Raw genomic sequence first — 25,901 nt, forward strand, 5'->3', positions numbered from 1 at the left:
GTATAGTAATACAGTATTATTAGCTATATACTGCTCAGTATGTTCAACATGGTTGGTGTAATACAGTATTATTACCTATATAGTGCTCAGTATGTTCATCATGGTGTATAGTAATACAGTATTATTACCTATATAGTGCTCAGTATGTTCATCATGGTGTATAGTAATACAGTATTATTAGCTATATACTGCTCAGTATGTTCAACATGGTTGGTGTAATACAGTATTATTACCTATATAGTGCTCAGTATGTTCATCATGGTGTTGTATAGTAATACAGTAATACAGTATTATTAGCTATATAGTGCTCAGTATGTTCATCATGGTGTATGGTAATACAGTATTATTAGCTATATAGTGCTCAGTATGTTCATCATGGTTGGTAGTAATACAGTATTATTACCTATATAGTGCTCAGTATGTTCATCATGGTATATAGTAATACAGTATTATTACCTATATAGTGCTCAGTATGTTCATCATAGTTTATAGTAATACAGTATTATTACCTATATAGTGCTCAGTATGTTCATCATAGTTTATAGTAATACAGTATTATTACCTATATAGTGCTCAGTATGTTCATTATGGTGTATAGTAATACAGTATTATTACCTATATAGTGCTCAGTATGTTCATCCATGGTGTTGTATAGTAATACAGTAATACAGTATTATTACCTATATAGTGCTCAGTATGTTCATCATGGTGTATGGTAATACAGTATTATTAGCTATATAGTGCTCAGTATGTTCATCATGGTTTATAGTAATACAGTATTATTAGCTATATAGTGCTCAGTATGTTCATCATGGTGTATAGTAATACAGTATTATTAGCTATATACTGCTCAGTATGTTCAACATGGTTGGTGTAATACAGTATTATTACCTATATAGTGCTCAGTATGTTCATCATGGTGTATAGTAATACAGTATTATTACCTATATAGTGCTCAGTATGTTCATCATGGTGTATAGTAATACAGTATTATTACCTATATAGTTCTCAGTATGTTCATCATGGTTGGTGGTAATACAGTATTATTACCTATATAGTGCTCAGTATGTTCATCATGGTGTTGTATAGTAATACAGTATTATTAGCTATATAGTGCTCAGTATGTTCATCATGGTGTATGGTAATACAGTATTATTAGCTATATAGTGCTCAGTATTTTCATCATGGTGTATGGTAATACAGTATTATTAGCTATATAGTGCTCAGTATGTTCATCATGGTTGGTAGTAATACAGTATTATTACCTATATAGTGCTCAATATGTTCATCATGGTATATAGTAATACAGTATTATTACCTATATAGTGCTCAGTATGTTCATCATAGTTTATAGTAATACAGTATTATTACCTATATAGTGCTCAGTATGTTCATCATGGTGTTTAGTAATACAGTATTATTACCTATATAGTGCTCAGTATGTTCATCATGGTGTATAGTAATACAGTATTATTACCTATATAGTGCTCAGTATGTTCATCATGGTGTATAGTAATACAGTATTATTACCTATATAGTGCTCAGTATGTTCATCATGGTGTTTAGTAATACAGTATTATTACCTATATAGTGCTCAGTATGTTCATCATGGTTGGTAGTAATACAGTATTATTACCTATATAGTGCTCAGTATGTTCATCATGGTGTATAGTAATACAGTATTATTACCTATATAGTGCTCAGTATGTTCATCATGGTTGGTAGTAATACAGTATTATTACCTATATAGTGCTCAGTATGTTCATCATGGTGTATAGTAATACAGTATTATTACCTATATAGTGCTCAGTATGTTCATCATGGTTGGTAGTAATACAGTATTATTACCTATATAGTGCTCAGTATGTTCATCATGGTGTTTAGTAATACAGTATTATTACCTATATAGTGCTCAGTATGTTCATCATGGTTGGTAGTAATACAGTATTATTACCTATATAGTGCTCAGTATGTTCATCATGATTTATAGTAATACAGTATTATTACCTATATAGTGCTCAATATGTTCATCATGGTGTTTAGTAATACAGTATTATTACCTATATAGTGCTCAGTATGTTCATCATAGTTTATAGTAATACAGTATTATTACCTATATAGTGCTCAGTATGTTCATCATGGTTGGTAGTAATAGGGAATTAGCTATATAGTGCTCAATGATCCTAATGGTTGATAGTAATAAAGTAATATTAGCTGTATAGTGCTCAGTATGTTCATCGTGGTTGATACTAATACAGTATTATTACCTATATAGTGCTCAGTATGTTTATCATGGTAGGTAGTAATAGTGTATAAGCTATATAGTGCTCATTGATCCTCATGGTTGGTGGTACTACCGTATTATTAGCTATATAGTGCTCATGATGTTTCTCATTGTTGGTAGTAATACAGTACTTGTAACTTTATAGGACTCATTAAGTTCCTCGTGGTTAGTAGTAACACAGTATTAGCTATATAATGCTCATTATGGTTATGATGGTTGATAGTAATACAGTATTAATATTTATATAATGCTTATTATGTTCCTCATAGTTGATAGTAATACAGTATTATTCATGATGGTTGATAGTAATACAGTATTATTAGCCATAGAGCACTCATTACATTAGTCATGGTTGATAGTAATACAGTATATATATATATAGCAAAGCAAAAAGTCCAGCACCACTGGAAAAATGTGGGTGCAAGCCTTAGGGAGCAGACCAAGGTCCCAACTATACAGTAATCCAAATAGTTAAAGTGTAAAAAATGAGGGTACTTTATTGCACATTGGGCAATAAAGTATCCTAATTTTTTACACTTTAACTACGGTGTGCTGCCTATTCTTTTGTATTACTATATATATATATATATATATATATATATATATATATATATATATATATATGTATATATATATATATATATATATATATATATATATATATATAGTGCTCATTAGGTTTATTAGGGTTGGTAGTAATACAGTAGTATTGGCTATATAATGCCCATTATGATTGTGATGGCTGATAGTACTACAGTGTTGTCAATGATAAAATGCTCATTATGTTCATCATGGTTGGTAGTAATACATTATTAGCTATATAGTGCTCATTTTATTTCTCAGGGTAGATAGTGATACAGTATTATTAGTTAAATAGTGTTCATTATGTTCATTGTTGATAGTAATACAGTATTATTAGATATATAGTTGTAATTTTATTTATCTGGGTAAATAGTAATACAGTAGTATTATCTATATAATGCTCATTATGTTCATGATGGTTGATAGTAATACAGTATTAATATTTATATAACGCTCATTATGTGCCTCATGATTAACAGTAAAACAGTATTATTAGCTGCAAAGTGCTCATTATGTTAGTCATGGTTAATAGTAAAAAACAGTACTATATGTTTAATTCATTTTATAGCAATAAACTGCTGGGAAAATAATAATTATTTAACCTCCATACATTGAGCAAAGTAGCCATCTCTCTCACTCTCTCTCTCTCTCTCTGTCACTCTCCCTTTCTGTCTCTTTCTCTCTCTGTCTTTCTCTCCTTATGTCTCTCTCCATATGTCTCTCTCCCTGTCTCTCCTCTCTCTCTCTCTCTTGGTTTCTCTCTCTGTCTCTCTCTATCTCATTTCTCTACGTTTTTACCTATATAAAAATATTCAAATCCTACATTTAAAGGTGACATAGTGTTGTATAGTTTTCTTTTGTTCAAAAATGCCACACAGATTAGGAATTTTCAAGAAAGAATAATATTTTTTTTTAGCCAGTGAATATAGAAAATAAAGTAAATTTGGGCTAAAGTGCATCAAATGCCAACTATCTACTTTTCCACCTATCAACTTGCTCATCCATCCATCATCAATCCATCCATCCATCCATCCATCCATGCGTCCGTCAGTCCCTGCCGTTGTATTTGTATTACTATTTATTATTAAGATAAAAACATTTAGAATATATTATTTATAATTTTTTTGCATATACATATTTTTCTGTAGGATAAAATATAAATTGTATCTCTATCATATATGTCTCTCGGTAATACTACCACAAATACAGGCAATTGTGGCACTCAGAATATATTATTTATTACATTTTTATAAAAGGTAATGAGAAGGAGAACATCCCATTCACCCTGAGCACACAGTTCCATGCATAGCTATGGTCATATTCCTGCTCATTCAAATGCATAACGGCAGATACACTGAAAGCAAAGGGGCTTACTCATGAAAGTATTGGTCAGGCAATTCTCTGAACATGATAATGGATGATTTTTATATACAGCATGAGCCAGGTCTGCCCACACTGTCTGCAGGACTATGGACGTAGCCAATTCTGCATGTCTATTGTATGTATGGGATCTAGAAGCTCAATGAGATCATAGGCTGGTAATATATTCAGTATTGAAAGTTAAAGGCAAGAGGGGCATTTGTTGCAGCCTAGAATATTATATTGGCGTTAGTACGATCCTATATTAGGGTTTTAAGTCTATTCTAATGAGTTTCCAATCTTAATTGCAATGGCTGATAATAAATATTTAGTGTCAATTGTTGTATTGGAGATTGTATAGTTATGGACTAAGATTTCCGTAATGAATAAGGATATCGGCTGATGGCTTTTCAATGAATAGGTTATGTTCAATCATCCCAAGATGGTTCTTGATCTGGCTATAGGATACAGACTTAGCAAAGCTGAATTTGTCATTTAACTCTTTGGGGCTCCGTCATTTGGGAATCCATATAAGACTCTGAGGGACAATACAGTAGGTTTTCCTGTAGTCTTACGTAAAACCACAGGCAACACTTCATGTGAGTTGTGCCACATGCCAAACTCCGTTTGCTATATCTGACACATATAACTCTTTTATATATTATGTCAACAAAAGCTGTCCCTTTTAGAAACAATATTATTTTGACTAGGCTCTTGGATCAGTCTACCCCGCATATCTCCTGAATGTTTTTTATATTCTATAGAATTTATCATTATGAGGAAAACTATGAAATACAGTTTAATTTAGGCTTGATAAATATATTATTCTTGCATTTCTAAACAACGTGCATTGAAAATGAATTTGTAATAGAAAAGCTATAATAATATACTTATTATAATTATTTATCACATTGACTCTTCTGAGGACACGCACCATGCAATAACTGTGCAAAAACATTGAAAAATTCTTATGTTCCAATATAGGTCTAGTACGTTGTTTCGCTACTGGTACAGCCATTGATATCAGAACGCATCCTAAATGCTGCTACTCCTGCATTATGAAGTATTATAGGTCATGATTGTGTCCAAATAAGAGTATGTACATGGTTTAAGGCATTAATATTCCATACAAGACAAAGCTTCTATTGTGTTACCCAGAATTTGCACTGTATCAAATAGGCCCGACCATCCAGGAATAGCAATTTATACTGGCGTGTTATCCGTGCTGGAGGAATGTTGTCATGTCATTTTCTAGACAATGGATTCTATTGTTTCCACTGAGTGTTTTTTAGGAATTTGAAACATTGTTCATGGAAAAAAATTTCCCGAGAAGTTACAGTCACGCTGAATATAATTGCATTGTCTGAATGTGGACTACTGAATGGATAGTATGTAAACATAATACAAAGTTATACAAAAATATAGTATGGAATCATGTAAAGAATGCAAAAAAATTAAGGAAAAGACAAAATAGAGTAGAGTAAATGCTGCAAATGAAAAATTAGGGTTTAGTCTTAAGATGTATAAAATGTAAGGATTTAGACCATATTGTAGCCGGTTCTCAAAATACTTTACTGCCTTTAGTAGATATTCCATACAGTTACTATAAACAGACAGTGATCTATAGCATATAGTATTATAAAATATTATAGATGTGGCCCATAGGTCATATTCTGCATTGTTTTATTACAAGACCACTTGTAATGAATGGTGTGATGCTGGGTAAAAATTACTTAGACATTAGATTTCTCTAGTATATCTCATCATTTTCTATGACAATCTAAAGTCTCTGTTATGCCTATTGTTTTCTCATAACAATTGGGGATTCTCCCCCTTCTACTTGCATGGATATTAAAGAGTATTTTTTCCTAAAACAAAAAAAATGTTCTTCCATTGTACAAGACGTTTGCCATTTGAATAAGGACATCTCTTCGAACAGTGGTGTGGCATGGACAGTGGTAGCAGCCACATCTAGACCCTGGTATCTGAGGAGGCCCAAAGACCTCTTGGTGGGTTGGGGTCTTGATACAGATTTTGCATTGCTGCCCAGGAGCTTCGTTATGCCTCTGACTTTGATCACAAATTTTTGCACAACCCAAAATCTAGATCTTGAGATCCGTAGGGTTTTTTCTTCATGCTACAACAGGATGTGTTAGGCCTGATCTCTGCTCCTGCACCTTGATACTGACGGCTAACATGTGGAAACCTACGTAGGTGGATCCAGCAATGTCTGGAGGATTCTTGCGGACATAATGTATTAAATAGGTTTTAAACTTGTCAGTAAGTAGCAACATAGAGCAAGGCAATATTCTTTGACATCAAGCGGATCATCAGGGGTGAGCTAGAATGGTTCCTATGTCCCAATGTTCTTTAAAAGAATAACCAATGGCAAGGCTTCTATGGCCGTAGTCTAGAGTGCCATTATCGATGGGTGATACAAACACTCCACCAGCAGTTCACTACTACAGTAGGTTACACAACCGAACCTCCATAGTGTTGTCCACTACACATAAAATTGTTTGTCGCTTAGCAAATAGATTTGTTTTGAAGATGTATTCAAGAGGTAGTCTGAAGGAATCCATAAAGAATAGTTACATTGGGAGACTAATTTTTATAGAGTTTAATATATTTTGTCCTTTATATAAGGGTTAGTTGTGAAGAACATTTAGGTCTATATCTTACTAATATATTTTTCATTTCAGGGCTTGCCTAATTTTTATTTCTCTTTATTTCTTCACTTCTGATAATGGGTTGTGTTTGGTATTGCAGCTCAGCCCTAGTCAAGTGAATGGAGCGGAGCTGCAATACCAGGGACCACCAATAGATAAGAGTGATGCTGCTTCTGGAAAAAGACAATCCCTTTCAGTTTTATTCATTATTTTAGATACATCTGTCTGGAGGTTAGTGATTACATATATTTGTCTTCGAGCACAATTCGTACTATATAGTTTGCAGTTACTATGTAGAATTTGGTTCGTGAGCACTGAGTTTGAGCGCTGCAGTGGCAAAAGTTGGAGATTATTAGCACACTTGTCCATGTTCAGTGGAGCTGTACATCTTTGTGTTTATTCCTAGCCTATTGTTAGGCCCCATGATGCTTTATTTGTAGCTGCCGTTGTAAAATTTTGCTTGCATACAGTCAGAAAATAAAATAAACTATTATAACTAATATATTGTTTTTTATTATTTTCATTCTAGCTGTATATTAATATAGGCTTTAAACCTGGTTGGTTTGTTTTCCTTCTATGATCCAGGGCTTCTTCAAGAGGACTGTCCAGAATAACAAGCGGTACACCTGCACAGAAAACCAAAGCTGTAAAATAGACAAAACCCAAAGGAAAAGGTGCCCATACTGCCGTTTCCAAAAGTGTCTAAATGTAGGAATGCGACTAGAAGGTAAGCTGATATTTTGGATGATATATATACGGATTTGAAGGATATTGTATAATTATTGGGACATTGTAAAAACTAATATACTTTTTATGGTGGTCATTAAGGGGTTTTATTCTAAAACACTGTCCTTTTATGGTGTTCTAGACTGGTGGCTGCAGGGGTACCCAGAAACAAAGGAAAAAGTGGCAGATGATTGTTGGGAGACCAGTCATGTGACAGCTTTTAGGTTTATCTGGACCCAGCATAGCTCTCATTGTGACAAATGTTACAGTACAGGTCTGTTCTCACATTTTGGGTTGTTTTACTATCTGTAATAAGAAAAGAAAAAGTAACAAATAAAATCTTCTAACTAGGACATGATACAATGGCAATAGAAGGAAGCCCTGCTACCTAAAAAAAAAACATCACTTTGATACTACAAAAAATCAAAAGCAAAAAATAACAAAAAATTCTCTGGTTGTTAAAGCCATTGACCTGCTGAAAGAGGCCACTACCATTAGGGAATACCGTTGCCATGTTGGTCTGCAACAATATTCAGGCAGGTGGTACATGTAAAAGTAACATCCACGTGAGTGCCGGGATCAAAGTTTTTTCAGCAGAACATTGCCCAGTGCATTGTGGTACCATCTCTTACCCAGGTAAGCAACACACGTGCGGGTTCCGTCCACATGATGTAAAAGTATACGCAAATTATCCAACCAGGCCACCTTCTTCCATTGCTCCATAGTAAATTTCTGAACATCACATACCCATTGTAGACTCATTCGGTGGTGGACAGGTATAGCAAGCAGCGATTCCCTGTGTGTTCTGACATCTTTATATCATAGCCAGAATTAATTCAATTCATGGAACAGTAATTCTTCAGTGGGATCAGACCAGACGGGCTAGCCTTTTCTCACCGTGCGCATCACTGAGTCTTGGGCACCTATCATCCTGTCACCGGTTCATCAGTTGTCCTTCTTTGGACCACTTTTGATAGGTACTAAACATGCCACAAGTCGTCTAGACATCACAATTTGGCTCTTGTCAAAGTCACTCAGATCAATACTCTTTCCCATTTTTTCTGCTTTCAACACATCAACTTCAAGAACTGACTGTTCATTTACATCCCATCCCTTGACAGGCACCATTGTAACTGTTATTTACTTCACCTGTCACTGGTTTTAATGTTATGGCTGATCGTAGTGTATATATATATATATATATGTACATATATATATATATATATATATATATATATATATATATATATATATATATAAAATGTTAGAAAACAGCAGCACTTCAAGTCCCAAACAGGGTCCACAAGGTAAGGAAAAAAAAATGAAGAAATCGCAGCAACTCCAGAGGTTCTCAAAGTATAGAAAGTGATTTATTCATCCATGTCTATGCTGCAATGTTCCAGCCCCATCACGGTGCCTTTCTCAAAGTCCTGTAATGGGGCTGAAATCTTGCAGCATAGACATGGATGAATAAATTAGTCTATATACTCTGAAGACCTCAGGAGTCCTGCAATTTCTTTGTTTTTTACTAACCTGTTGGTAAGTGCTGCGATTTCCCTGTTTGTGTGTGTGTGTGTGTGTGTGTATATATATATGTATATGGAGTGTGTATGTATATATATATATATATATATATATATATATATACACACACACACACACACACACACACACACACACACACACACACACACACACACACACACACACACGTGTGTGTATACATAATGTCTGTGTGTGTATATGTGTGTGTGTGTGTGTGTGTGTGTATATATATATATATATACATATAACATATGTACGTGTGTGTATCTATCATAATTTCTATACTTGTCTTATTTTAGAATTCTCTTTATAAATTCAATTTCCCTTTTCCTGACTGGAGTGTACTTTCAACATTTATTTTCCGCCATGTTACTTCAGGAACATTTCCTCGCTCTCTCGCCTTCTTCACATGTTACTTTATTTCTTATTTTATTATTTTCTTTCCTTATAGTATAATAGCACTAATTCCATTTTTTCTTTGTATTTTTTGCTCCTCACTTTCCTCAGCTTTCGCATAGAACCTTCCCCCCCGGTGCTTCAGGATGACTGAGCCCGCCCTTTTAGCTCCACCCCTTTTCTCTTTCTTCACAACCCTCTGCAAGAAAATGGCCACCTGTCACAAAACAACTAAAACAAACATGGAGGGTATCTCCATATTCCCCTTCAGTTACACCTATTAAATTGTTCTGGAGTGAAAACGGCTTCTCTCTTTCTCTTGATTTGTAGATATACATAGATTTCATATTCATAGTGGGCAACAGAAAACCTAGGTCTGTTAGCATTTTGTGTGTGAATGAATTACTAAATCCACACTGAATTTGTGCACTATGTTCAGCGTATCATTATCGAAATACATCAGCCAAGGCCAATGTTAGCAATGTGCGACATTTTTGTGATATATAATGTATATGTGTGTCAAGGCTGGATTCACAGTGTTGTTTTTCTTTTATGGCCTTTTAGTGCCTTTTTTATTTTACAAGTAAAAAAATGCTGTTTGTCAATAAAAATTTTTACGTTTTCCCACACATTGGCCCATGTTTACTAAGACGGCATATTTCATGCCATTTGAGTAAAAGAGAATATTTGAGTCACATTTATGAAAAGGCGTAAGTCTCCTAATAAATTTGGCACTTTTTGAACTAACTGGCAGTCAGAAAACAAAACTTAGGTCATAATCTATTTTCACAATTTTTTCTTGATAAATGTGACCTAATTTACTCCTCCTTGGAGACCACTCACACTTTTCTTTTCACTTTCGTAATTTGGCGAGTATGAGAAAAGTCGCACATTTGCAGGTGATTTCATCATTGGCATTACAAATGCATGTCACACATGCGGATTTGTCCTGGATTTGCTGATTTGTTACCTCAGGTATATGAATAGTCTTACATAGCCAATATACATACAGTAAAGTGGTAACTTCAAATGTCAACCCAATAGAGTAGTGTTTCTCAAGTCCAGTCCACAAGGAACTCCTTAATGCTGTACTGATATGACCCAATGGGGCTAAACTTAAGAAGTGCTGCTATACACCTTCATCTACGTTTATTTTATACCACATTGGTAAGTAGAGTTTTGACATATGGATGTACCTCATGTTTTATCATATACAAAATTTTATAAAATTTTATTTTTAAGCCCATTTAAGTAAGATACAAGGTGCATGCCATCCCCCGTCTGAAGAACCAGACTGAAAATCCACACCAAAATGAAAGCTGCATGGTATTAGACCCATAGACACTCTGGGGCAGATTTACTAAGACTGGCGTTTTTTATATGGCAGCCTTAGCTAGCTGTTCTGCTGGAGTAAAATGCGACAGATTTATTAAATAGGCACACACCTCCAAATAAATCTGTTGCAACTTCCTGCGGGCCGTGCAACGTGGCGCAATGACCATGCCCAGTCCATTCCCTCCCTCCACAACGGACATAAAATAAAAAAGAAGTATACTCACCTCACTGCTGCTCTTCTCCCCTCCGGCTCCCCCAGCATGCGGCGGGACAAACAAGGTCCTGACGCCGAGCACCGACAGGGCCTTATATGCGATGCAGCACTCAATGTCATCAGTGCTATGCCACATACAATGTCCTGACGCTGCTTGACGTCAGCACCTTGTATGACCAGCAGCATGCCGAGGCACCCGGAGGGAAGAAGAGGAGCCATGAGATGAGCAAAATGTTTGTTTAATTTTTTTTATTTGTCTGATGGGGGCTAGTCGAAACTGGGTGAGGACACATGCCACCCCCCAGGCACATGTCTCTACCTTGCTCCGCCCCACAGAGTGAAATCTACGCCAGCTCCTAGTCAGTTTTCTGGTGTAAATGATAATACATTTGTCGGGCATATGTGGCTCAGTCCCCTTTTGGAAAGCCACACCACTTTTCATAAAAGTGTGTGTGTGGGGGGGATGGCGTATAAAGGTAAAAAAATCGCAATTTGCAATGGTGAGTGCTGTAGTTTCTTCATTGTTTGCACAGTTTCGCACTGCACAACACTACATTTGTAGCAGCTGAGCACAATATTACAGCTTTGTCTATTCGGACCTCCGCCGATCAGATATTGATGGCCTATCCTGGGTATAGGCCACCAATTTTATGTCACCGGATAACCCTTTTAAAGACAACTTTGGTCAGGGAGACAGTAGGGGCATTGTATAAAACCCAGTGCTAAGAAAAACATAACAACCAATCACATCACTACTTTACATTGTGCGTTGAAGAGCAGCAATCTGATGTGGCTGCTTTGGGCAATGGCTTTTTTTTGCTTTGCACTAGTTTTTATACATCTTTATTACACTTTTTTGTTTATTCCGCTCTGTTACCCTCTTCTTTCTATACCAAGAGGAGCAATTAAAATAAAAAAGAAGAAATGTAATGATCTACTCTCCAGTACTGGAAACTGGTGGCAGAAGTTCGCCTTTATAAATTGTGATTGAGAAAGTTCCACATGTTCTCATTACCCAGTCAATGTATTTGGCTTTTAATGCTTTCTAATAAAAAAAGCACTTTTTTTGCTATCATTTCAGTTTAATTAAAGTCTATAAAAGCAGTTTGTGAGGTGACCTTGAACACTGAAAAGAAAACAAAAATTATTTCCTAGTTGTAGTCTCAGGCTAACTAGTATAACAGGTTGAACATAGAATAAAAACGTATTCCACAACACTACAGTACATACTAATAACTTTTGCATTGACTACAAATTCAATTAGTGATGGTATGTGGAATATAAACTGTAAAGCCAAAAAGCATTGGGAGATTAATTAATACTGTCTTAAAGGGGTTTTCCCATCAGACACAGGATATGTCATAAATGTCAGATAGATGCGGGTACCACCTCTGGGACCAGCACCTATCTCTAGAACGGGGCCCCTTAAACCCTGTTCTACTGCTCTGTGTTGTGGATGAAGCGTGTATTTTCCGACCATGAATTATGGAAACAGTGTAACTCGCTGAGCTACGCTGTTTCCGTAACTCCCGCTACACTGTTTCTGTAACTACCATTCAGCTCTTTGGGACTTATGAAAACCGATGTAGCTCAGCGAGCTACGCTGTTTCCGTAATTCATGGTCGGAAATCACACAATTCAGCCAAAACACAGAGAGGTAGAACAGGGTTTAGGGGGCCCAGTTCTAGAGATAGGTGCGGAACCCAGAGGTGGGAATCGGATCTATCTGACATTTATGACATATCCTGTGGATATTAAGAATTGTAGTCGGCACACCTTGCTGAGCCGTACTGGGGACTGGATCGGTGCAAAGTTATACTGCGTTGTAGCGCTGCTATGATTGGAAATTGGCGGCTTACCGCTCTTCATGAAAACTAGACATGATAAAACTAGACAAGGCAGGCAGAAACTGATAAATTTAGTGCAAAATTATACCCTTGCAAGTATACTTTTATACTTTTAATTCTTTTATAATCCACTCGAGGCATCAAATACTGCATGTGTGATTCTCGCGTAAAGAACATTGTACAGAACAGTGTAAAAAAAAGTTGAGAGAGTTGAACGGTGTCGTAATATGGCACCAATAGCCTTTTATGCGGCCCAAATGTACTTTATACCATATCCGAAAAAGAAAAAAGTCATGTTCCATTGGGTGCAGTTTTATAGAATTACTCTTCCCTTAGAAACATTGCCCCTAGGGGAGAATAATTCTCTAATACAACACCGCACAGAGGCACTATACAGCAGCACATGGCACACAATGCTTGCAATCTGCTTCTGTTTGCAAGACATCATGATCTGTTTAAAAATCCCATTGAAATCAATAGGATTTTTAATTGCGGCCATTATGTTAGTCATCCGCTTTTTTGACGGAGATAAAAATGCAGAGCACTGGACTTTTTCTAATGTCTAACGGATGGGTTATTTTTATCATTGGTGTCAGGGGCAGACATATCGCCGATGCAGCCGGTTAAGCTGCACAGGAGCCTGGTGGGGGTGGGGGCCAGCTCAGCTGCCCTAAACGCTGTGCGCATAGATCGGCACACAGATCGGCACGGCCCCCATCCCTCCATATGCACGTTCGGCAACTCACAGATCGGGGCCCCTTCCTTCACATATGTTATTGATGCCATCAATAACATATGTTAAGGTAGGGGGCCCGATATGTGATTTGGCGAAAGTGCAAAGGGTGGGAGGAGGCCCTTTCATCTGCCGCGCGCCGACGCCGATCTATTACTTAGAAAAGGTATTAAGAGGGGAGGGGCATAGCGAGACTTGCTCTGTCTGGTGGTCTTTGTTACCTAGTAACCAGCGTCACTGTCAGTGGCAGTGCAACATCTCAACATCTAACAGTAACCCTCACTAGGTGACCAAGACCAACTCTGGGACCTGCACCTATCTCTAGAACGGGGCCCCCTAAACCCCTAGGGGGGGCATGCGGGACGCAACTGGGAAAGACGGTAAGGGGGGTGCCGGGCCGAGCGCAGGTACAATTGACTATTTCTTCTGGAGCGGAATCCCCCCTGATGTAACTATCCATATATGAACAGTGATGCCAGGGGCTCCTCCTCCAGGACAGGAATCATACCTCCCATACGTCCAGGGCGGCATGCCCCGCAGTCAAAACGAAAAGTAAGCTCCCTGCTTCAGCATTAATTTAGAGCGGAGGAGCAGAGGGAGCTCCTCCACTCGCCGAGGACTACCCGGGCACAGCGCTATTTAGAGCACTGTGCTACTCCTGGAGCGGAATCCTCTGCCATAGCATCAGCAATGGGGATTCTGCTTCAGAGGAGCCACTGACATCACTGTCCATATATATGAATGGTAGCATCTAGGAGCGGAATCCCCAGCCTATGCTCTGGCTGGGGATTCCGCTCCTAGAGGGAGTCCCAATGGTGCTATCTACAAGGAGGGATGTAGCGCTATATATACTGACGGTGCTGCTATCTTCAAGGTGGTGTGGCACTTTCTACATGGGCATTGTGGCACTATATAGGGGCACTATTTACAGGGGACATTGGTGCTATCTACATGGATACTGTGGGCACTATCTACATGGGCACTGTGGCACTATCTACGTGGGCACTGACACTAGGGGCATCTAAGGTGGCATTATACTGTATGGGGCAGTTATGGAGCATTTTACTGTATGGGGCATCTAAGGTGGCATGATACTGTATGAGGGCAGCTATGGGGGCATTATACAGTATGGGGTAGCTATAGGGGCATTCTACTGTATGGGGGCAGCTAAAAGGCACTATACTGTATGGGGCAGCTAGGGGGGCATTAAGCTGTATGGGGTAGCTTTGGGGGCATTAAGCTGTATGGGGGCAACTATAGTGCATTATAATGTATGGGGCAGCTATGGGGGCATTATACTGTATGGGGGAAGCTATAGGGGTATTATGCTGTACGGGGCAGCTATAGGGGCATTATGCTGTATGGGAGCAGCTATAGGAGCATTATGCTGTATGGGGAATTTGATTTGGCATTAAACTGCATGGGGGTATCTGTGTGGGCATTATACTCTATGGGGGCATCTGTGTGGGCATTGTACTGTATGGGGGCATCTGTGTGGGCTTTATACTGTATGCGTGCATATATGGGGGCATTACACTGTATGGTGGCAGCTATGGGGTCATTATACTGTATGGTGGCAGCTATGGGGTCATTATACTGTGTTGCTATGCATGCCGCATTGGTTGTCTCTCTTTGTGATACTTGAAAGTTGGGAGATATGGAGGAATCCCCGGCCAAAGCGTTGCCGACGCTCTTCCCAGGGATTCCGCTACTGGAGAAGCCCCTGACGTCACTATCCGTATATGGACAGTGACATCAGAGGCTCCTCTAGGGAGACCCAATGGTGCTATCTACAGAATGGGGTGTGTGGCACTTTTTACACGGGGTGTGTGGCACTATTTACAGGCGGGTGTGTGGCACTATCTACAAGGGGGATTTGACACTATCTACAAGGGGTGTGTGGCACTATCCACAGGCGGTCTGTGTGGCACTATCTACAGGGAGGTTGTATGGCACTATCTACAGGGGGCTGTGTGGCACTATCTACAAGGGGGGGTGTGGCACTATCTACAAGAGGAGGCTGTTCATTATGTCACCATATAGTCTCATTAGCCTCAGTTATACAATCTGTTTTAGTCCGGCACTGACCACTTTATTTATTTTCTTTTAATTTATTGTTATGTTAACTCCACAATAGAACTATATTGCTTGTATAATGTACAAATGGTTTTATGCTCGAGTTGCATAAAAAAAAAAAGAAAAAAAATTACATCTCATTGATTGGTAGAGAAAGCAAACCTGGCGAGGGGGAAGGAGATGTCTGGAAAGAGGTGGTGGGGGGTGGGAGGGTGTGGGCAAACTGAATCATTGCACCAGGTGCTGGAGAACCTAGCTACGCCTCTGTTATAAGTTAGTTACATGAGTGCTTTGTGATATACTCAGTTGTTAAATATGGAAATTATTTGCATTATTTATGTTTGTTATTTGTGTTCTAAACTAGTAATAAAACGTGCAATATAGATTTGTATAGTTTTAGATGCGCGCGGGCGTGGTTAGGTTACGGGGAGCCCAGGCACATTCTTTGCACAGGGGCCTTCTGCAGTCTGTGTCCGCCTCTGATTGGTGTTAATATAAAACGGATACTAACAGAATGTAATCTGTTTGCATCCATTATTTTGATGCCGTTTTTATCCTTATTCTGATCTAAAGACAAATGAGAGTGAGGGATTAAACAATGCAAGTGTGAACTTAGCCATAACTGTGCAGAAGTGGCTAAATACATAGCAGTATGGATGAAGATATAGATGTCAGTCGTTCACCATCTTTAGATGCTGACAAACCTCTTCTGCTTCAATCAGGGCCATCATCAGATATTTCTTGTCCCCATACAGCAAGTGGTCAGGGCCTTGTGGTTCCCCTTCTACATCAAGCCTGTCCTTCAAGTTTCCAGAAACTCATATAAAACAATAGGCCCCCTGGTAGTTAGGATTGTAGCCCACTTTGATGAACATGCTGACAGTTATTGAGACATCAGTCAGCGCTGCATTTTTACACAATTGGAAAATTTGTTAGGGAAACAGGAAAAAGTTATGTAAAAGATCCGATCTTTATTACTAGTTATGCAGTGATCTGACATTTCCATTTAGTTAAAGTAGTGAGAAAGTTCTATGACCTGTATAATAGACAGACATTGCCCATAACTATGTGAATATGTTGTGCTTCAATGTGTATCGCATCAAGTTTGTATTAATCCTAGAGGGATATGAGTACAGGCAAGTGGCATTCACAAGCTTGATTAATACAAAATGGAGGAGATTTATCAAAACTGGTGCAAAGGAAAAGTTGGAGTAGTTGTCCATAGCAACCAATCCGGTTGCTTATTTCAATTTCAAAATGGCCTCTGTAAAATGAGAACGTGAACCTGATTGGTTACTATGGGCAACTATTCCACTTTTCCTGTGCACCAGTTTTGATAAATCTCCCCCACTGTCAATGCCTTTGCCGTTGACAGTGCAGTGAAAATGGACACCACAGAAGACACAAATCTTTATATAAAGCATGTTGGAAAGGAGAACAGTAATGCAAGTCATGTAGGAAGGAAGGAAAACGTGTAGTTAAAGAGCCAGGCTTCTTTATAGAGTGATTGTAAACTAATAGAATAGAGCGAGGATATTGCACCTGCATATAAGTGATTCACTGAGGAGCCAAGAGACAAGACGGGATTGGTGATAGCCATGGGCCTGCACATTATCGCTTGAGAAATGAAGGAACCCATATTTGTAAGAGTCAAATCATTCCCATTACTGCAGCTGATATCACTGGGGTTGTTGTAGAGGAAATGTGATAAATGAATTTCAATGAATGGCCAGCTAGGTAATAGGTGAACGGGCCGGGTCTGCCAGAGCAAGATGTTCTTTTTGTTAGTTTGGCTATAATTCCCCAACCATCTTTGACATCCATATGCCCTAATGGTTGTCTTATTGAAGCAATCCCTTGAAGGAATTTTTACAAAATCCAATTTGCTATGACTGTATACCTTTAAAAGAAGATGCTCATGGCAGTGTCAATTTTGTACTCAAGTCGGTTTTTGCTAGAGTTTGGGAATAGGATTATTTGTCATGTTGCAAAATTACAGGATATGAAACATATTCAAATTGCTGCTGAATGGCTTGTTTCATTTTTATGGCAGATTGAATGTTTTTACATTCCCTTCCTTTCCTCTGAGGTCTCTCCCCTTCCTGTGTGGCTATTCCAGAATAGAATCTCCATTCCCAATGTCGTCCAACCAAACTTCCTCCTCCCTGGGACGTAAATGATATAGGGAAGTTCATTCTGCAGAGTTTGGCAGAGCATCGTAAGACTCCCACACAAGATGACACATTCTTGAATTTACTATAAGGAGTCCGAAGCAGCTGCTTCATTCTTAAACACAAATAGTTAATGTGTTTCCAAATTCTTCAACTAACCTTTTGTGTTTTTTCATAATGTTATATAGCCTTATTGCCAAGTTTATTGAATATAATTCTATTATTAGCATTACAACTTATAAGTGACCTGGGTCTAGCTTTATCTGCTAAAAAGGAATATTGTTAAGTGACTCTTTTTTATTCAAATTAAATTTTTCATAAAGGTTTCATAACAGTAACATTTTTTACACAAAAATAATAATAAAAGCACATAGAAAAGAGGAAGGGAAGGAGGGGCATCAATCGAGTAAGGTAGGAGGGGGGCAGAAGGGAGGGTATTTCAGTATCACTTTTTGTAGAAAACATATTATACCAAAAGTGCCTATCGGTGGAGGAGATCGCAACCAAAATTGACGAGGCACTGAAGAATGAGGTAAATCCCTAGAGAAGAAGACCGTTCGGGAAGGTTTGCATTAAATTTCCTTTGGAGTTGGTATGAATGAGAGCGTTGGAGCTCCATCCATTCCCTACATATGTTATAGTATTTCTCCAGGACAACTGGGGTGGTGGCTATCCGTTCCTCTAGTCTATTTAAGAGGGATATTTCAGCAAAGCATTTCTATAAAGAAGGGGGTGGGGGTCCTGACTATTCCAATGACAAGGAAGGACAATTTTTCGCAGCCTGGAGGAGATAGCTTGTCAATGACCTTTTATATTTTTGAAAACCAGGGGGGATTACGGAGAGCAGAAGGACTTCAGGGGTATGTGGAATAGAAATACCAGTCATTTGAGTGATGAGGATGATGCCTCTGGAGCGCCCGGATACTAACCGTAATGTATGGCAGGTATCCTGTACCACCGTGAGACAACTTTGAAAAAGGTTTCTTGTGCCTTATTGGCATTAAGTGTACTGTGGGCAAATAAGAAACCTTTAGCTAATTTAGACTCCTGAAAAATATTCCTCAGCTTTCTATTCCATGCAGAGCAGTAATAGGGAAGTTTGCGGGATGAATGATTTTTAAAGAGATCATAAAGCAATGATATGGAGTGTGCAGGAGGGGATAAGGAAATGCTATTCTGCTCAAAAATGGATAGGTCTTTATGTGGTTGCATATCCTTTTTCACTGTGGTTAAACGCCTTTTTCACTGTGGTTAAACGTGAGAGAGCAGTGAGTGGTCATAAGGGGCTCTCGGCAATGTTGCATCCGACGGGATTAGAGTATGTAGAGGAGCCAGCATTAAATTTGTATATGTGTGAAGTATAGATTATTATTAATATCCAGGGGAAAAGATTGGGTTGTCTGTGACAGGTTGTCCGACAACAGAAAATTTTCCTAATTGGTTAAGAAATGTAAAATGTAGACACTAATATGCTTTCACTTTCGAAACTGCAAGGATGTCCAGATTTCCATGTCCTGTGATGTGGTCCCGGAAGTGGAGCTTCTCCCCTTAGCTGTGACATGCCGACACAGCCTCAGGATGCAGGGACCCTCCCCCTCTTTGTGTGCAGTGATAATACAGCCCCTTTTCTGTCACTGCTAATATACGGAGAGCAGGAGGAAAAGGAGCAATTGCAGGCTGGACATAAAGCTACTGTGTATTAGCCGTGATAGAGAAGGGACTGGCTTATCTAATGAACAGATTCAGGCAGCCAGCCAATTCATCACATCACTGACACTGCATCCTGCGGCTGTGTCGGCAAATCACAACTATGGGGATAAGCTCAACTTCCGGGACCACATCACAGGACAGGGAAATCAGGAAATGCTTGCATTTTCAAAAGTGAAAGTTTATTCGTGTCTCCATTTTGCATTTCCTAACCAATTAAGAACATTTTCTGTCGTTGGACAACCCCTTTAAGGAAACATTTTTATTTGTAGATTTTAGCGCCAAAATAGTGTAGTATGTACAGAATACCATGGTTCTCAAAGGTCAGAGATAGACTGGGTCCATGGGAAGGTGGTTAGGGCCTGGGGACAGATAGATTGTGCGATCTGGACCCTATGTTTCCTAATGAACTGATTAAAAAAAGTCTGATACACAAGCATGTACAGCAGCTAATAGTTTTTCTGACAATTCGGGAGGCTTAGACCAACTTTGTCTTTAGGTCTTGTTAGTGTGTTCCAGCTGATGCGAAATTGTCTGCCCGACCTCGCAAAAGTGGTGGTGCAAGGACTGCTAGATTGCTAATGGTATGGTAGAAGTTTGGAGAAGATATAGAAGTCTAAGGAGAATGTTCATTTTTAGTATGTTAGCGCGGCCAAACCATGGGAAGTTCTTTATGTGCTAAGAATCTAAGTCTTTAGAGAGTTAAGAGGTCGAAAATTGGATTTAAACAATCTGGTAAGGTTACGATGAATACATATCTCTAGGTATCGGATACCTGTTGATGGCAGAGAAAATGGGTAGTTAGCCAAATTTTTAGGGACTGGACAAACCCTTTAAAGGGGTTGTGTCATCACAAACATTTAGGGTACATCCACAGGATAAGCTATATATGTATGTCATGTATGTCTCATGAGGTTCGTCAACTCAATCCATAGTTGTTCACAAGAAAAAAAGTGATGCTGACGGGAATTTCCAACAAAAATAAAAAGTTTAAGGTGTACAACCAAAAAAACAGCAGAAACCCTACTGTCAAAGGTAAGATAAAGTGTGGCAGAAAGAGCCAGGTGGAGACACTCGGCTGCCTACTTATGGTGAGAAAGTGACAGACATCCTAATGCCATTAGGCTCCTATGTAAAACATAATTTAACAAGCTAAAGCGTTTAACAAACTATTTTTAGAGTTAAACAGACCCACCAAATTGAGAGAGCCCTGTGAAATCCCACAACTGAATCGTCTTGAAGATCATAGTCTTGCAGATCTTTAAGGCAGGCTAATAGATGAGAAGTCTTCTCTTGGGTAGTCTGCGACAAAGTTGGGAAATTGGGGACATTGCAGTAAAGTATTGCATCCATTGGGGAAGTTGAATGTGCGGGGGAAGGGGCGCAGTCGATCCAGTAAGCTGGGCAGGTACTTTGGGATACGGAGGGTAAGAGAATGGCTATTATATCTGATCGTGATTGCAAAAGGGAAGCCCCAAGATACTTTAATACTTAAAGAGCTCTCCTGACATTTAGTAAATACTTGCATTCTTTATAAAGTAACAATTCTGGGTCGTCTGCTGTAATTCTGATATTCGTACCAGAAATGTATTAATGAATTGAGATCTTACCATTCCCCTCTGAAATCAGGGTGTGTTCCTGCATATTGTAACACTGTCCAATCAGTGCTGACATTTCCAAGAGCAATAACAGAGGAATGGCACAATGAAGAGTTCTAAGAAGAGGTGTCACAGAATAGTTATTTCATGGGAAATACATGTATTTATTAAAATAGGTATGTCAGGAGAGCGCATAGGTTCATTTTAATCACAAGCTGTAACATTTGTTCCTATTGGAATCAAATGAATATTACATACACTAATATAATGAATATTACACACACACACACACACACACACAAACAAACACACTAATATAATGAATATTACATACATTAATATAATAAATATTGTATGCTCTAAGCCAAACATACCATCAACAGTTGTTACTTACATTTCTCCATTCTAGAGGCCATAGTTCTTCCATGAAGGGCAGAAGCCTTATGCAGCCTAGAAGAATTTTAAACTTGGCTCTCTTTCCTAATACAATGAATTTTATGGAAATACAATAAAGGGTTTTGTCTATTTATAGATATCTTAGATGGAAATACCCCTTTACATATATATCTTGAATTGTGTTTATCATAAACAATCCAATCTAACAAGCACCTTAACGGGCTCGCCTGGTGCACCTTCACCGTATAGTTGGTGGGTGGTATAGACCACCAATAATATCGGCATACTATAATCAACAAACACAAGTGGTCTTTATTGAGTCCACGATAACTGGCAGATAGACATTTACCAAAACATCAGGGTACCCATCCGCTCAAAAATAAATAAGACCTTTGTGGGTCCCAGAATCTTGGTGGCCCAGATAGACACAGAATATTTTTTTCCTCTAATTACAATGTTTTGTCTATGTCAACTGCCAAGAAAAAAAATACCTCCTGTCATTGTATCTCAAGCATATGCTGCTATGTATAGTTACAATCTTTATTCCTTCATAAGCAATACTTTTGAATACATACATTGTTCTTTTGGTATTATTTAGTTACCATGGTTTCTATATACCTTGCAATGCAATATTGTATTTTTTATAGTTTTTTTTTCATGACCGTCTCACACTCTCAAATTCAATCTATATGTCAGGCTGGATTGGATCTGGTAGTATTCCTTCCCTACAGTGTCACATTATTTTTAAAAGTTTGTTTAAATGTCTTAAAGAGGTTATCCAGGTTTTTAAAATTGATGGCCTACCCTTAGGATAAGCCATTAATATTAAGACAGTGGGGGTCTGACTCTCGGCACCCCTTCTGATCAGCTTTTTGATGGGGCCGCGGAGCTAGTATGAGGGCTGCAGCTTCTTCATTGTTTACGTAGTTTTCAATTGGATGGGACAGTGGTACAATACCTTGCTTAGCTGCTATGAATGTAACGGCGCGTGCCAGTAGGAACGAAAAAGGAAAACCATATAAACAGCAAGTTGACGTTAATGTATTGGAATCAGGAAAAATGGACAAGCGTACGGACCTGAGCGACTTAGACTCGGGCCAAATTGTGATGGCTTGACGACCGGGTCGGAGCGTCTCCAATACAATAGGTCTTGTGGGGTGTTGCCGGTATGCAGTGGTTAGTACCTATCAAAAGAGGTCCAAGTGAGGACAACTGGCGACAGTGTCATAGGCAACGAAGGCTCATTGAAGTGCATGGGGAGGGATGACTAGCCTGTCTGGTCTGATTCAGCAGAAGAACTACTACAGAGTGCAATGCTGACCCTTATCCACTGATTAAAGCACCTACAATGGGCACGTTATTATCAAAACTGGACTATGAAGCAATGGAAAAGATGGCCTGATCTGATGAATTATGTTTTCTTTTACATCATGTGTATGGCCGGGTGTGTGTGTGCGTCGCTTATCTGCAGAAGAGATGGCACCAGGATTTACTATGGAAAGAAGGCAAGCCGGTGGAGGCAGTGTGATGCTCTGGGCAATGTTATGCTGGAAACCTTAGGTCCTGGCATTTATGTGGATGTTACTTTGACACGTACCTCCTACCTAAACATTGTTGAAGACCCAATACACCCCTTTATAGCAACGATATTCCCTAATGACAGTGGCCTCACCCTGCCACGATGCAAAAATTGTTCAGCAATGATTTGAGGATCATGACATGTAGTTCAAGGTGTTGACTTTGCCTCCAAATTCCTGTGCTGTAAAAACAAGTCACAAGGGCCACACTGGAAACTTCCAGGACTTAAAGGATCCGCTTCTAACGTCTTGATGCCAGATACCGAAGGATACCTTCAGAGGTCTTGTAAAGTCCATGCTTTGACGGGTCAGAGATGTTTTGGCGTCATTTGGGACCCGTACAATATTAGGCACGTGGTTTTATTGTAATGGCTGAATGGTGTATAAGGAATTCTGCTGGAATCGACACAAACTGAGTAAATTAGCATTCTGCCATTTGTCTAAAACACACTGAAATCAATGGGATCTGTTTACTACTCAATGTATTAAGAAAGTATGAATGGATTAATATTCTATATTTATTGGTAGGGATTCTCTAATAAGTCTGGTAACACTGGCATTTTGTGTTCTTACCTTTTTTATAGCTGTTCGTGCTGACCGAATGCGAGGAGGGCGCAACAAGTTCGGGCCAATGTATAAACGAGATCGTGCCTTAAAGCAGCAGAAAAAAGCCCTGATACGTGCGAGCGGCATCAAACTGGAAACTGGTCCACAGATTGTGTCTCCAGCTCAAAATGACTACACCATCCCCGGCAACATTCATACTATTCACCCAGTCACTAAAAACTTGCCATCGAACCCAGCTCCGATGGCACCTGTTGAATATGATCGAGTCCCTTATGGAGCTCCCCCACTGGGAATGACTATGCCCAACCATGCTCCTCTGTCTGGCTATCACTATTCCTCGTTGCAGAGCCGTACTATCAAATCTGAGTACCCAGACCACTACACAAACGTGCATGACCCAGCTCCTGCAGGACCATATATATATACTGAGCCCTATATCAGCACCTCCCCACCAGACATACCTGAAGTGATTCTTAAGTTATTACAGCTGGAGCCAGATGAGCCTCAAGTAAAGGCGAGGATTTTGTCTTGCTTACAGCAGGAACAGAACAAGAGTCGACATGAGAAACTCAGCATGTTTGGCTTAATGTGCAAGATGGCCGATCAGACACTCTTCTCCATAGTAGAATGGGCTCGGAGTTGCATCTACTTTAAAGAGCTAGAGGTAAAATATTTTTTCTTTTGTTTATAGTACTAGTTTGATGTATAATGTATGAAGGTGCATCCATTCGGGCCACAGTAACAGCATCAATATCCTATACTGAGGCAAATGCCTTTTACCCCTACTTATTGCTGAAGATCTTGACCAGATAAAAATTGAGTCCGTTTGAAGCTTTTATTTTTACATTTGCAAAGAAAAATAATAAAATATAATTTTTGGATGTTTTAAGGGGTTGTCCCATCTGGATAGCCCATTCTCTAATTGAAGACCCACTGGTATTCAGCTAAATATCGGGTGTCCGTATCCCAAAAGAAGCTGTGCGCGGGTGCAAATCTCTCAAATGAATGGACAACTATGTGATACATAGTCATGCTGAGTCCTCCAGGACAGTCCATCTGCATATTTGGAATCTTTCTCTGATGCTATTGATCTGCCAAGTGGCTATTCACAAACATATCAGCTAAGTGCTCATATAATTGGAACAGCTACATATTTAGAGACCATTTTTTACCAAAATTAAAAAAAGCTGTTTGAAATATAGTTTGAGTTCCCCATTTTTGTGAAGTTGCTTACATTTTTATTTAGTTTCTTCATTATATTTGTTTCTGGAAAAACTGGGTGATATGGCTGCCATTACAGCTCTTGTGAGGTTATCACACAGCTTTTTTTATTGCCCTGAAGGGCAGGAATAAGGAATGTATTATGTTCACACTGGGCGGATTAGGTGCATTCTACAACAGATTTCATTGTGGAAAATCTGCAGCATATTTCAAATCTCATCCACAGGCTGCGGAAAAATCTGCAGAGAAATTGTTCATAAATTGACCTGTGGTGTGTTTTTTTAATCTGCAGCATTTCTATTTATTCTGCGGAATTGCTGCTCTTTTGATGCAGGAGGTCCCCATAGAACTCAATGGGGAGCTAAAACCCGCAACAAATAGCATATGTTGCGATTTTTGCAGCGGAAAGTCTGTGATTCCGCTGCAAATATTTCAAATCAGAAAAAAAGATAAACTTTTTTGGTTAAAATTCATAAAAAAGCCAATACTTACCCCCCGGATGTTGTCATAGCGACGAGTTCCTCTGTTCCCTGTACAGCCTGGCCTCCTGGGATAATGTTTTATCCCATGTGACTGCTGCAGCCAATCACAGGCTGCAGTGGTCACATGGACTGCAGAGTCATCCCAGGAGGCCGCACATAGAACAGAGGGAGACGTCACTATGACAACGCCTGGGGGGTAAGTATTGGCTTTTTTTTTTTTTTCAAGCACTGTTTTCTGAGCAGAGATTCTGCGCAAAAATCTGCACCACAATTTGGTGCGGTTTTCCGGCCAGAATTTCCTGCGCGTTCTAGGACAGATACGCTGAGTACTTCTACACAGCTTATCCGCCCTGTGTGAACATACCCTTACTGGGACAAAAAGCAAAGATTATAAAACAGTCATATTTTTCAGGGTT

General features: G+C 38.9%; 1 protein-coding gene across 2 annotated transcripts in view; it reads left to right on the forward strand.

Annotated features, from left to right (window-relative positions):
- The window catches only part of NR5A1 (nuclear receptor subfamily 5 group A member 1), a 143,628-nt gene that overhangs the window by 30,336 nt on the left and 87,391 nt on the right, over positions 1-25,901 (forward strand). For both annotated transcript variants that reach the window (XM_075835505.1, XM_075835504.1), the window contains exons 3-4: positions 7,480-7,621; positions 23,800-24,446. In XM_075835505.1, the coding sequence (XP_075691620.1) occupies positions 7,480-7,621; positions 23,800-24,446 (789 nt within the window). The remainder of the gene's footprint in view (positions 1-7,479; positions 7,622-23,799; positions 24,447-25,901) is intronic.

This window comes from Rhinoderma darwinii, chromosome 8, assembly GCF_050947455.1.
Source record: "Rhinoderma darwinii isolate aRhiDar2 chromosome 8, aRhiDar2.hap1, whole genome shotgun sequence".
Taxonomy (NCBI): Eukaryota; Metazoa; Chordata; class Amphibia; order Anura; family Rhinodermatidae; genus Rhinoderma; species Rhinoderma darwinii.